The sequence below is a fragment of the Bipolaris sorokiniana genome (genome assembly GCF_000338995.1).
Source record: "Bipolaris sorokiniana ND90Pr unplaced genomic scaffold COCSAscaffold_3, whole genome shotgun sequence".
In the NCBI taxonomy this organism is placed as follows: domain Eukaryota; kingdom Fungi; phylum Ascomycota; class Dothideomycetes; order Pleosporales; family Pleosporaceae; genus Bipolaris; species Bipolaris sorokiniana.
Window position 1 is genome coordinate 1,596,750 of NW_006911897.1, and position 13,688 is coordinate 1,610,437.

The following is a 13,688-nucleotide window of genomic DNA, read 5'->3' on the forward strand; positions in this document are numbered from 1 at the left end:
TGGCTTATTGTACCGATGGGAACATGGCGCGAAAATCATGATGGGTATAAGCCTATTTGAATCGCTCTGTAACACGAGAATTTGAAACGCCTGGAATCCCGAGTGAAGCACACCTACACATTATAACGCCTTCAAAGATCGATACCGCCTCTTAACTCCATATCCATACACTGCATAGCACACCATAGCGCTCCAGCTAACTTAAGTACCACGGAACAAGAACTGCAAATCCTCAGGACTAAGGCGATCCATGGCAACCTTGTCATTGTTGACCGTTCCAGCAATCATGGCCGCCTTCTTCTCCTGCAGCGCAACCATACGCGACTCAACACTGTCCTCAATGCAAAGACGTGTAATGACACAGGGACGACGTTGACCGATACGATGACAGCGATCTGCAGACTGCCACTCGGCAGCGGGGTTCCACCATCTGCAGACATATTAGCGGACTGAACAATAGCAAGGGATAACAAAACCTACGGGTCGACAATGAACACTCTAGAAGCCTCGGTCAGATTGAGGGCAACGCCACCAGCCTTCAAAGACACCAGGAAAACCTCGACATCCGGGTTCGTCATGAAATGATCAATGCTCTTCTGTCGCTGGGCAGGCGTCATGCTACCATCCAACATGACCGTATTGAAACCGGCGCGACGAAGACGCCACTCAATCAGTTGCAACATAGAAGTAAACTGGCTGAAGACGATCGACTTGAGTGTCTGTTTCTTGCTTCGGAGCTTGTACAGATCATACACCAACATCTCAATCTTGGTAGAAGAAGTCCAGTTCTCCATCTTGATGCGATTGATAATCGATGTCTTCTTTACAGAATCCTCATCTTGCTCAAGCTCAGGCTGCTCAAAGTCAATAGACAACGCGATGTGACAGCGAGGACAGTCAGCCTCGGTTCCTGAGGCCTCGCAAGTGTCCATGAAGTCTTTGATACAAGCACGACAGAACTCGTGGCGACAATGAGAGCGAACAGCATCTTCAGCCGGTTCATCGCAGATATTACAGACATAGACATTACTAGCGCCTTCGCCTGCCTTCTTCTTAAGTAGCAGATCAGGATGGTTGGCGACTTGACGCATCTGCATAATCAGACCGAAGATATTGGCGTAATTGTTGAGCATAACACCCTGCGCAACATACGTATCGAACTTGCGCGAAGAGTTTGACATGATTGAGGTCGAGAAGTCACGCTCCACTTCACTGAAGAACTCGTTGTGGATGATGATATCCTTCATAGGAAGCTCCATGGAGTTAGTGTGGTCGCGCTTCATGCGTCGCAACATGATACGAGCAGTGATAAGGTGAAGCTTGGTCAAGGCCTCTTCTCGAAGCTCGGGGTCATCACCAGTGATGGGATTAAGCAACTCCTGGTTGAACACGGAAATGTGCTCGGACGCTCCATGGTTGCAGGCGACACACATATGGTCGTCGTTTGTAGCCCAGTGGAGCTTCTCGCAATCACACGAACGGCAGAAGTAATCCGCAAAGGGACGAACCTCCAAGAAGCGAAGGAGTGAAAAGAACTCTCCAATACGGTTCTGAACTGGTGTACCGGACAAGCACCACTTGTAGTCACTCCTCAACGCAAAACAAGCCTTGGCTACACCCGTGTTGCGTGACTTGATGCTGTGCGCTTCGTCCAGGATGAGGCGGTGGTAGTAGATGGCGTGGAGTGGCGACGCTTCCTTGATGATATCTTCTCCGCGGGACCATCCTTTTGTCTCTTTGCGATGCAGCGATTCCAAAGAATTGTAGGAGACCATGATGACGTCGTAAGACTTCAACTCCTTGACTGTCATCTTTTTGCACTTGGCGTTTGTGCCGTGATACACGAGAACCTTAAGCTTGTTGTCTGTGTACTCGCGTATCTCATTCGTCCACTGCATAAGAGCAACGGGTGGAACGCACACAAGCGTAGGTTGTTTCGCAGGGTAATCAGACATTATCAGGGAGACAGCCTGGATAGTCTTGCCCATGCCCATCTCGTCTCCGAGTAGACCACCCTTGTAATGAGTCTGTTCCTGGCGAATCATCCAACTGAGTCCCTCAAGTTGGAATGGCTTCAGTCGCCTATTGATTGACTGTGGCTGCTCTGCCTTTTGAACCTCAAGAACAGGAATCTTCTTCAAATCATCCCACATGGTGCGTAGTTTAGGGTGCTGCTGTTCTGCTCGCTCACGGTTCATGGCGCGCTTCCGCTCCCATTTATCCGCAATGTGCGCAAACCTAGCTCGTCGTCCATGTGCTTCAACCCTCTCATCGTGGGTCAACTGCTTCTTAGTGCCTCGAGCCACCCTGGCTGGCCTCGCTGCAGCAAGCTTTCTCAGGCGTGCAGCGGTTTTCTTTAGTGGCTCCTCGTCGCTGTCGCTTGGAAGCATCGCCTCCTCAAGAGCTATCAAGGACTCAAGATCATCATGCTCTTCATGCTCGTCAGGTTGGAACTCTCCACCATCAGATTCTTCGTCATCAATGAAGTCATCCTCTGTGAATTTGCCCTTCTTCTTCGCACTTGAGCGGGCAGAGCGACCACGCTTGACCGGAACATCTGGAGCTTTGCCTTTTCCTTTGCCGATGTAGGGAGGTGGCGAGTCCAGCTCATCCAACTCTGAAACTTCGTCTTCGTCTTCATTTTCTTCCATATCTTCGTCTTCATCCTCTTCTTCCGTCTTCTGACGCTTGCTTCGCGGCATATCCATTTCGTCCTCGAGTTGCATTTGTAGAGCAATCTCCGCATCCATGTCAACTGGGACACTTTCAGAGTCTGAGTCTGAGTCTAACACCATGTCGTGGGATCGTTTCGAAATCGATGCGCTACTTTGCGACGGCGTGGTGACCTTGTTGCGTCCACGGCGAGCGGGCGTCTTTCCACGGTCAACTGAAGCAGCTGGTGTAGTTGATATGCTCGTTCCTGGGGTTTCATAGTCTGAGTTTTCTAGCGAAGGTGAGCCAGTTGAACTCTCCTGTTCTGCCTGTCGGGCGTTGACACTGGAGAGCCGACTGCGAGTGGCAGGCGTCTTCTGAGTTTTGGAAGCGGGGATCGAGACTGCCTTAAGAACCCGGCGAGTTTGTGTAGATTCTTTGGGCACAATGGCTTCAATCGTATTGCTCTCTTGATCGGAGGAGTTCGGAACAAAGGTGCGAGAAGCGCGAGTGCGTTTCTGCTGGTGGCGACCATCCATTGCTGGGGAATCTTTCATTTCTACAAACATGTCAGCGCCACAAGCAATGCAAGGCAATTAACAAAGTGTTTGCCCAGAGTAGCTTGCACATACTAGCTGCAGGAACAGATGAGCTTGCGGGGGTGACATCGTTGGCGAGGCTGTTGGTTGACTTGCGGGTAGATCGCCGCAGCGCCATGGTGACAGTGATTACAGAAAGATAGGCAACTGCGACTGTGAGAAAAGATTGGAAGTTGTGGAAGGCGGGAAATCCGAAAAAGATGAATGAGCGACGGTGAATCTCGATAAAGGAATGGAGATGTGAGAATGAGTGTGACGAAGGGTGAATGGCGATATACCCCTGGCGCCAATACAAAGGATCGATCGCGCGTTCACGGGATCTGAGTGGCAAATTCAGGGACAAGGTGGCAACACGGCAAGGAAGTGCGAGTATGGCGATCTTTTTGTGTAACAGAAGAGGCGAAATGTTCTGATTATCCCCTTCAGCCGGTAAAGTCTCCACAACTAGGTGGGGTTCTGCGACGCGTCTTCGTCATGAGAAACCGCGAAAGCACGTGACTGTTGCCTATATCGCTCTTATACGGACTAGTGTCATCCCTCAATTTCCCTGCACCTCCAAGACCATCAGTCGTTTGTTTGGACAAAATCACTGCCTATTCATGATACAGTATGAAGCACATCGCCTATATATCAGTCTAGGCTTTGGAAAATGGTACGATTGTGACTCAATCACGAAGGAAATGAAATGATTAAAACCCTCCCTGTTGCATTGTTCAATTATGAGTCGACCATCAAAGATAGCTGATTTAGAATATTTGAATGATTGAGTATCTTATATGGTAGCCATAGATTCGAACTTTTGCGATCTTGTGTGTATGAGAAACCTTTCATAGTCATATGCTGATATTTTAGAACTATGATATCCACATGCATGATCACGTGAGGTATACGTTCTGGGTCATCTATCCCTTCTAGTATCAGTATAGTCTTGCGACTATGCGTTTGCTCGAAACCAAAGTACACAGCCACTACGACCACCCAAATTTTGGACTCATCGTTAGTGATTAAGGACCGCCTCATTATAGCTATCCATCCTCAGTTTCATGACCACGTGCACAAACGACAACTCTTGTCTTATTCCCTGCAAGGCCGTCTGTACTTGATAGTAGAACTTGATCATCATTCAGTGTCTTCATTGTTTCAGATTGGTCGAGTTCTGAGAAGGCATGCGAGCAAATACACGATTACGAAAGAAATCCAAAATACTGTGTGGTTTGCGCGGTAAGCATACCACGTCCCATTTGTATCATCCATTCTCATAACTTCTAGCAACCATGTGTAATAGCTAGTGGTCATCAAGAGTGTTCGGGACCATCCACGGGTTGAAAACGAACGAGATGTACTCAAAAGATTCCAGCGACGCACTCCGTACCTCCGACCCTTGATTGATGAAATCAACGAACCGTCTGTCCCAACAACTATATTACTGAAACACTTGCAAGGAGACCTTCTATAAGTGTCTGTCGCAAAGACTCTTAATCGGCAGGAATTGAAATAAGTGTCGCGATGCGTCCTTGAGGCAATTAAGACTTTACATGAGGATGGGTTCGTGCACGCAGGCCTGACGCTAATTTTTATAAGCTATGGACTGTATGTGACTGACGAGAATCTTGGACGTCAAGCCAGACAATGTGTTTGTCAATCTGCAGGAAGGCGACATACGATTTTCTGAAGTCCAACTGGGCGACTTGGGTGGATGTTACCCCGCTGACTCAGAGTGGGTTACATCTGGCACCGTGATGGGAACGCCAATGTGGACGAGCTCAGAGATTCTCTTGGGAATGTTATAGAACACTGCCGCTGACATATGGTCGTTCGGTACTATAGTAGGTCGCAATCCTACTACTATTGTGGGTACAAATCAAAGCTGATGTCTTCATAGCTCATCAGTCTCATTTACGGTGGACGCTTCAACGTTTTCAGACCCAAGGGAGTGGCACAGGACGACGAAGAGTACTCGTGTGGGGTTATCGAGAACCAATTCAAATTCTTTGGTCCTTACCCGGCTAAAATTGCTTAGATTGTAGACATAGAAGCGGCTCCATCCATTCTTTACCTCGTACAATCGATTCCACGGGAGAAGAAAACTCCGTTCATACGGATTACTGAGAAGGAAGTAACCAAAAGAGGCAATGTCTTCACATCCGAGATGATGAAGCTTGACTGGAGAGACCGCCCAACAGCGAAGGAGCTGCTGGGAGACGATTGGTGGAAAAATGATGAACGACACTGGTTATCACAACGCTGGGCAGGCGTGATCTTCTGATTGTAGAACAATAGCGATGGTAGAGGAGAGCGACAGAAAGGAGTATATAGATGGGTGGGGAGAGCGAACAACTGATGCAACATGTGATAAATAGTGGCGAAGTAAGCCTCGACACTTAACGGATGCTATAAAGCCGGAACTAATAATCTCAACTCTTTGCAATCATGATCATGCTAGAGAGCGATATCAGACACCCTAGTATAACTCCCCCACCTGTCCTAAGGTAATTGTGGTGTGTACTAGCGATCTCAACCTACAATGCAAGGTAATGAGTATTTTACTACTAAAAATTGTAGGCTGATCTTGGAATCCCAAGCGAACATCCGCCACTGTGCATTCTTCAATACAATACCTAGTGTCACAGCTCACAATGAATCTGGGAACAAGGTTGATCGTTACTTTGGTTTGAAAAGCATAAGTTAACTATTTACGGAAGAATATAGATGATCTATATGTCGTGATATGAACGGCTGGGAGGAGACTAAAAATAGCCTTTCCCATACCTGATGTCTCCACCAATGCTTAGCAACCGCTGGCGCAGTTCCTTCCACCTGGGCATTTCTAAAGAAATATTAGCAAACCACTCCTCAAGCACACAAGAGGGACAAGACTTACGTTTTTGCAGGCGTACCATACGTTTCCATCCGTGCAGCAGCCAGCAGCCTCAGGGCAGTAGGTCCAGCTGGTCTCTGTAGAAGCCCGCTTAGGAACCGGGGCCTTGTCGGACCTGAACTTCTCAGACCTATTTCTGCATTCCTGTAATCCGGAAGAATTAGCCTCTAGAAATTGCATATCTTGGAAGAAGTTCACTCACCCAGGCGGCGGCGGAGGTGGCCCAGAGGAGTACGAGGGTTGCAATCTTCATGGTGACGGTGTTTGGTGGTTGGAGAATTAGGTTGGTGTGATTGTCTGGTGGAGTTTGAAGTGCTGGATGAAGAGTAAAGAAGTAGATGGGCCTTGGGTGAAGCCCTTCTTATGGTAGTTGAACAAAAGACTCACTAACCATAAAGAGTAGGATCTCTTCTGTTAGTAATGTGTTGGTTAGCAGTGTCTATGAGTCGGGTTCGGCCCTACTATGGACTTATGGATGAATTAGTTTACATGTTGCCGTGTTTCCCTAGGGTTTATAGGACCGGTCCTCGTACTGGACCCCTGTTTTCAGGGTACGGCTTCATAAGGCTAAAACAAATGGGCTAGCTCGAGCGTCACTACATACTTGGTGGTGCGGTCGATCAAAACAGAGGTGTATACGAAGACAGGGGAGGGGTGTCAATAACTTTGAGGCTAGCTAAGGATTTTACTTATTTTCTGGAAGATTTTCACTTTAGCCTAGGAAATTAGCTCAGAAAGAGGTCGCTATGCATATGCCCTTAGTTCTGAATATTGTTTCAGGCTGGGAGATCACCACAATATGCGGGCAGTTTCTCCGCAACCAGGAACACAAGCTTTTCTCGACGGAATAATTTAGGGTAAAAGCAACACAAGCTCCCTACTTCCCCTCCCTTAGTATGACAAGCTTCTAGGCATTCACTACTGACGCTTTCATCTAAATTTCTCGGTACACTAACGTGGTCTTCCTGGTTCACCGCTATTTAGATGTATGTCCAGCCTCTGCTTTATGGTACGAGTGCTTCTTTTCTTCGAGATAAGGCACGAGAGCTTTACCCATTTCACAGTAGCCCAATAACAAACAAACCTGTCTTTCCGCACATGAAGCGGCCCGTATCATATTCTGGATTATGCAGACCGCTTTCATGCGTGGTGCGCGGTGCGCAGTCCAGCCAGTGCGCGGTCTGACTTGCCCGCTGATAGGGCATAGAACAACAATTCGGCCCCGTCTATACTGAACTCCGTTTAGCCCTAAGTGCCTTAAAGTTTAGAGCCGGAGTCGGATATTAAATGCTCATTTTACCAGGAACAAGAAAACGTGGGGAAAGAGGCCCTAGGTGTGCAGCTATACAGCCGCCAGGGCCCCGAGAGCACCACGTATCGTGTGCAGCATTCTTTCGATGTCACTGACTGTTCTGTGGTTTGAAACATTTGAAACGGCGAGCTGTCACCACCAACACGAAGACACGGAAGATGGTATATAGTCTTAGTGTTCTAGTTTCAGTTCCCTAGTATATTCCCGTGTTCTCGAAATACCAAGGGATGATGGATATCCCAAGTCCGACGACCCGAACCCGAACGACATCATCGCATGAAGTTCACCTATAGCGCCCAAACACAAAGACGGTCACGAACTACTACAACACTAGTATACAAAACTAGGAAAAGCATAGACACGTGGGAAAGTTAGGCGACCGTGAATACCACCATAATACCTAGTTCTTCGCGCCTCTATACGGAGCTTACTACGGCCCGCTTCGTATCTCCCGACTGTCGAATCTTGAATCAGGACATCAATTCCCAAATCGACGTTTTGCAATGATTTGTTTTTGGTTTCAAAAGAAAAAAATGCCCATTTTGACATTTTGAACAATATAGGGAATCCATGGTTGAAACCAAGCACAGGAAAGAGGTGTTGATGCGCATTCTCATACGGCGCTTTTGCACGCGGCGCGCACAGACCACTCAATGGCTGCAGATGGCGAGACAGGGCATGACGACTTGAAGCTTCGGGTCATTCATCCACCCAACCACAACATCGCCATCACGACACCGACAAGTCCTCGAATCGTCCATCTCGCTCGAAATCGCCGTCCCGACGTTATCACCTTTCTTCGGGTACCCATAATAGCTAGAGTCGCCCTGTCCCGAAAGCGCCGTTAAACAAGCTATCCGCCTCCAAGCGATACCGAAGCTTCAAACCGCCCAACATGGTCAAGCCTGTAGTTTCCGCCATGAATGCTTGGACATGGTATGTGCGATTCAGGCCTGTCTGGAAGGAAGATGAGGAAGCTAATGTGTTGGCAGCATTGTCGTGTCCATGTTCGCGATTGTCATTCTGTCCACGCTGGGAGCACTGTTTAGAGTATGTCTACCCTGCAGATGCGGCCGCACAGTATCAACCATACTGTCGCGCATCTCTCAGCATTAAGAGGAATAGAGGAAATAGCTAACATGCGATTTATAGGGAAGTAGCAACACGGTGATGGGCGGAGAGGAGGACCCCAAGGACGGTGGCGCGGTTGCAGGCGCACTCTTTGGGGCCGTCTTCATATACATTGTATGCTCTCACCATCACGTAGAGTAGCGCGACTTGCTAACTGGATATAGGGCTTCTTCGTTTTCTGCGGATTGCAGGCCCTCCTTCACATGCGCGAAAGCCGTCGTGGCGCGATAAGCCTTTCATGATTTCGGGATACCACGGAGCATACGATCGTAGGATAATGCGGCCTTTGAGAAAGATCAGAGGATCGCTAGACGCGATGCAGGAAGGTCAGGTTGATAATCAGTGACGTACCTGTTGAAGAGAGATGGAAGTATTTGTATCTTGTAACATGGCATACGGCGTTTGATGGATACAGGCGATTTCTGCGATTTGCAACAAGACGTTTGATTTAGTACAATACATGCTTTTTTCACGCGCGTGTGTTGACCCTCTGCATTACATCCCTTTGGTACCAAAACTGAGCAATACACGACCCAGCGCCAGCAATGCACACTCATCTATCATCAAACCATGTCCTCATCACGTGGCTCACCACTCCCTCTCCCACAATGGCTCGAGCGTCTTGCTCATGTACGGCCCGTCCAGCCAGTACCCAAGCTTCGCATAGTAACTGCGGACACCCACACCCGAGATGACACTAATCTTCGTACTTCCATGCTCTTCCCTCGCTATCCGCTCCGCCTCCTCCATCAAAAGCGTGCCATAGCCCTGATGCTGGAACCTCTTTGGATCTCTCGCATGGATCGGCACCGCCGACCCATAAACATGCAACTCGCGCACCAGCGACGACGGCTGGCCCGTCAACTCCGGCCGAAATGTATGTTCCTTTGAGCACTGTCGCAGACGCAGCAGCGCAATCAAGATATCCTGCTTGGGATCCTCATACGCGAGAAACGTTTCCCACCCGCCGTTAGCCGTATAGTCTCTACGCACGAGTTCGACCTGGTCCGGACGAATCTTGTGCTTGACTTCGTTGATACCGACTTCCCTTGTCCGCACATCGCGACACGAAGTACCGAAGTCCTTCATGCGGGCGAGTGCTAGTTCGCGCAGATTACCGTTTTCAACTCCGGAAGTCACGAGGGGCATGGGGATGTCGCGCTGCACGCGGTAGATGCGAGTCCACGGCGGTACGAGAGCGAGGATGCGGGCGACGATGTCGATGAGGGCGTTGGGGGTGTAGTTTTTGTAGCGGCCTGTTCGCCATAGCTCGTAGAGCCCCGTGCCGCGGATGACGAGTGTGGGGTAGATTTTGAGGCCGTCGGTGCGAAAGTCTGGGTTGGAAAAGTACTCGACGAACTGATCGAGGTCGCGCTCCATGCCTACGTTGGGTAGGTCGGGCATCATGTGCGATACGACTTTGAAGCCAGCGTCTTTGGCGAGGCAAAAGGTTTTTGCTACGGCGGCGACGGTGTGGCCTCTGTTTGTGTCGCGGGCTACGTCTTCGTAGAGGGATTGTACGCCGATTTCTAGACGCGTGCATCCGTATCGTAGCATCGATGAAAGATGTTGGTCCAGGCAGTAGTCTGGTCGCGTTTCGATTGTGATACCGACGCACTTGATATTGCTCATTTCACCGGCTGCAACGGCTTCGTCCACATCCTTGGTTTGATATCCAGATAGGGCGTTGTGCAACTGTGATATGAACTCATCTCGGTAGGACTCTGGGAGTGACATGAATGTACCGCCCATGATGATGTACTCAACCTTGTCTACACTGTGACCTAACGACTTGATTTGATCAACACGACCACGAGCTTGCTCATACGGATCATACCGCGCTCGGATGGCGCGCATAGATGTTGGCTCATAGCCCGTGTATGATTGAGTCGAGTATTCAAAATCCGAGTCTGGGCCTCCTGGGCAGTATACACAAATGTTGCCAGTGTAAGAAATGTGCGGGCAGCGATGTGGCTTGCACATGACTGCCACTACTGCAATACCTGATGATGTGCCTTTTTACATAGTCAGCCCGTCTCTCTTATCTAATATCTCTTGTTTCATCCCAACATACGGATCGGCTTTGCAATAAGTTTTGGTAAAATATATTTCTTGTAGTGTTCTGGCACGGCGGCAATAATCGCCGTAAGCGGCGGCTGGCTCTTCAAATAATGCTTTTTTGCAATCTGACCGCGCAAGGAATTCAAGTTCAAATCTTTCTTTGGTTTTGTTCCATCGGCCTGGGATTCGTAGTCTTGGATGAGCGCCGACGCAATATCTGCGCATGCCCGCATGTAGCGCTCATTCTCGGGTGGCAACTTTACATTCTTCGGCAGCCTTCTCTTATTTTGTGTCTCTGTTACCGTCATTGTCGCCATGATGGGCAGATTCGTGTTGTCTGGGGTTCGCAGGATTGCGATGGCGAATCTTGAGGGTTGAGCCTCTCTATGTGGAGTCACGGGTGGGGTGAATTTCGGTAATTGCTAGGCTGTATTTAGACTAGCGAATTTCGCTTCCTGCAAGTGATGTTGTGTAGGTTAGTCTCTCGATTGCAATATCAACATCATTATTTAGCATATTGTTCATACCTAAAGGTGATATTCAGACGCTACAAAAATGCACTTAAATCACTAACATGTCGTGATAACAATAGCAAGGCTTGGTAACAAAACGTGTCTATCATATAGCTAATACCAGACAAGAAAGACATGTCCGAGTCAACGTTTCTTAGCAACATCAGATCATCCATGTCCTTCATTCAACTCTCCTGCATGCAAAGCTAAACGAGTTTCGGTTCACTAGCTCAGAATCTCTGGTCATTCGCAACGACACCACCATCTAGACCAGGGGTAGTAGCGACAAGGTCAAAGTGGCATCTAGCTACGAAGCTGATGTCTTGAATAAGTATCCTTTTCTGTACCCAAAGCTAGATTGTTGTGGAGGGATGCACTTCATGAAAAGTGTTCTTAGCTACTATCTAGTCTGTACCCTGTTTCTAATTACATTCATTGTATTACTTCTTACACTACAAGTGTAACGATTCAGAGTAGAGAGTATCATCCGAAAAAAAATGGACGAGGGGTATCAAAGCGATCTACCTACAAATGTACCACACCCCAGCGAACGTAACAACAACAGCCGCCGACCAAGGCCTGGACAGCTCCAACTTTTGCAACGGCCCGATTACTTCTTTAATCCGACTCAAGGCCTTTCCTTGCTCTCTTTTCTTTGGCAATCTAGGCTTTAGACTTCACCCCCGCCACCTTCATGACGATGTTGAAAATCTTGACAAAAACATTGACGACGAGCCCAAGAGCAGCAGTTGGGACAAAAATCTGCAACCACTCGTACCACTTGACCGGTCGAACATCCGTCTCTATCCAGCCTGCGCCCTTCAATGGCTCTCCACTGTCGACATTAGGTGTTTCGCCATCATCTGCAGGGAAACGGTTGTTTTCGACAAAATACTGTAAGAGGTCATCCTTTTCGCGCCAACGAAGGAGTAGCCAATCCGAGAATTCCTTTTCATCATGGACTGGGATGTCGGCGGTGGCATAGCGGCGCCAGTGCATGTTTACTGATTTTGGAGAACGACCTTGGAAGTAGGTACCACGGAGGGTGAAGAGATCTTGACCGTATTGGCCGACGCTGGTAAAGATTAGCTGTCGTATAGACTCGTAATAGAATGTGGACAAGCTTACGGGACGCCTTCATAGGCTACTGTGCAATCGTACAGATACTCGACGGAGCCCTTAAGCTCTTTCAAGCAAAACAATAAGCCCGTGCTCCTTGGTAGCAATGCATGCCTCAAGTCGTCAATCTTGTTCTTTTCTGCCCACTTTTTACTTGCCGCTCGGCCATTTGAGCTGAGGTTTGTGCCTTCGGGAAAGATGAGCAGCCACATTGGGTCAAGTTCCTGGGAACCAGACAACGGGCCGCTATGGCTGGTGGTCAACCTTTTCAGCCGATGCTGAAAACGTTCCTTATCCGTCGACCACTTGCGCGAGAGGAAAATGAAGCCATATAGCCTCATACCCCAGCCTATGACGGGTATATATTTCAACGACTCTTTAAGGATAATGTAGAGATGGCCGTGCATCGAAGCCGTGTAGGCCACCCACCAGAGGTAGACCCAGTCGGTGTAAATCTGGAGATTGTTAGTGGTTGCTGGCGGAGAAGCGGGACGGGACGGGTAGACGGACCTGGTGGTTGGAAATAAGGACTAGTCGTTCAGGAAATTCAGACTCCAATCTGCCATCCTTTGTTTTTCTCAGTTGTCCCCTCATGCTCTTATCTCCACTGACTCGCATTGTAACTGGAGCCCACCAGTAGGTCATGGTGGTGACGACGATGCCAAAATGCTGCTTGGACATGGCCATCCATGCATAGAAGAGGTTCTTGCTGTATAGATACAAGGGACAGCCGAAGTACTGCGTGATAGCGATGCTGGAACATAAAGTCAGCATCTTGTGGGAGCTTATCCGCCATGCATGTATACTGACGCCATGATGCTCCCGGCGAAGTAGGCTGCGAACAAAAACATGCGCAGGGCCTGTGCAAAGGCGCCATGCTTAATGTCGCCCGCTGGATGTTGGGCTGGCTCGGGGTCTTGTGGACGGGCAGGTGTTTTGGTACGCTGTGCTTTTAGCTTTGCGATGACAGGTGGCTCAACGGGCATCTGCCGCTGTCTGAGGCCTTCGATCGACATGGTAAGGTTGGGAGGAAGCATGTGCAGACAGTTGTCAGATAATTCTTTTGGCTCGGGGCAGGGCTGGTGCAGCGAATGTACATAGGTGTACCGAGTGGAAGTGGCCGGATCGCTCAGATGGGCGCGTGAATCGTGGTCTGAGCATGTGACGGGGAGTCGTGGCGTAACGAGGAATGGTGGACATCCAGGGATCGAGGTAGCGGTTGCCTGACAAAAGAAGGTGGAGAGAAGGAAGACGAGACAGGTGGGCAGGCGGCAGCTTGGAGCATGTACCCATGCTCATGGTGTCGTGGACGCGCAGGGCAACAGGCTGATGCCGATCCACCTCAGTCCATCTGAGATGATGGCACCGGGCCAAAGATAGTACCCCACCTGTGCAGGGATTGCCCGAGCGCTGCGGGACGCTAG

At 49.2% G+C, this 13,688-nt stretch overlaps 6 protein-coding genes across 6 annotated transcripts; 2 read left to right on the plus strand and 4 right to left on the minus strand.

The window, feature by feature from the left end:
* Positions 1–2: 2 nt before the first annotated feature.
* Positions 3–3,595, minus strand: COCSADRAFT_136512 (uncharacterized protein). Its single transcript, XM_007698947.1, has 3 exons — positions 3,285–3,595; positions 481–3,211; positions 3–430 (listed from the first exon to the last, which is right to left on the minus strand). The coding sequence occupies exons 1-3, from the start codon at positions 3,367–3,369 to the stop codon at positions 202–204; spliced, it is 3,045 nt and encodes a 1,014-aa protein (XP_007697137.1). The 5' UTR covers positions 3,370–3,595; the 3' UTR covers positions 3–201.
* A 592-nt stretch (positions 3,596–4,187) lies between these two features.
* COCSADRAFT_168684 (uncharacterized protein) lies at positions 4,188–5,517 on the plus strand (the record flags this gene model as incomplete). The annotated part of the gene is made up of 7 exons (XM_007698948.1): positions 4,188–4,191; positions 4,379–4,472; positions 4,554–4,659; positions 4,771–4,845; positions 4,901–5,034; positions 5,142–5,245; positions 5,279–5,517. 7 exons carry the CDS (start codon positions 4,188–4,190, stop codon positions 5,515–5,517), a joined length of 756 nt encoding a protein of 251 aa, XP_007697138.1.
* A 561-nt stretch (positions 5,518–6,078) lies between these two features.
* COCSADRAFT_83212 (uncharacterized protein) lies at positions 6,079–6,382 on the minus strand (the record flags this gene model as incomplete). The annotated part of the gene is made up of 2 exons (XM_007698949.1): positions 6,079–6,273; positions 6,332–6,382. The coding sequence occupies 2 exons, from the start codon at positions 6,380–6,382 to the stop codon at positions 6,079–6,081; spliced, it is 246 nt and encodes an 81-aa protein (XP_007697139.1).
* A 1,781-nt stretch (positions 6,383–8,163) lies between these two features.
* COCSADRAFT_289771 (uncharacterized protein) lies at positions 8,164–8,987 on the plus strand. Its single transcript, XM_007698950.1, has 4 exons — positions 8,164–8,377; positions 8,434–8,491; positions 8,594–8,686; positions 8,737–8,987. Exons 1-4 carry the CDS (start codon positions 8,337–8,339, stop codon positions 8,812–8,814), a joined length of 270 nt encoding a protein of 89 aa, XP_007697140.1. The 5' UTR covers positions 8,164–8,336; the 3' UTR covers positions 8,815–8,987.
* Positions 8,988–9,160: 173 nt separating this feature from the next.
* COCSADRAFT_81805 (uncharacterized protein) lies at positions 9,161–10,950 on the minus strand (the record flags this gene model as incomplete). The annotated part of the gene is made up of 2 exons (XM_007698951.1): positions 9,161–10,587; positions 10,647–10,950. The coding sequence occupies 2 exons, from the start codon at positions 10,948–10,950 to the stop codon at positions 9,161–9,163; spliced, it is 1,731 nt and encodes a 576-aa protein (XP_007697141.1).
* Positions 10,951–11,488: 538 nt separating this feature from the next.
* COCSADRAFT_34293 (uncharacterized protein) lies at positions 11,489–13,597 on the minus strand. The gene is made up of 4 exons (XM_007698394.1): positions 13,075–13,597; positions 12,775–13,018; positions 12,274–12,719; positions 11,489–12,220 (listed from the first exon to the last, which is right to left on the minus strand). Exons 1-4 carry the CDS (start codon positions 13,278–13,280, stop codon positions 11,809–11,811), a joined length of 1,308 nt encoding a protein of 435 aa, XP_007696584.1. The 5' UTR covers positions 13,281–13,597; the 3' UTR covers positions 11,489–11,808.
* Between the last annotated feature and the right edge of the window lie 91 nt (positions 13,598–13,688).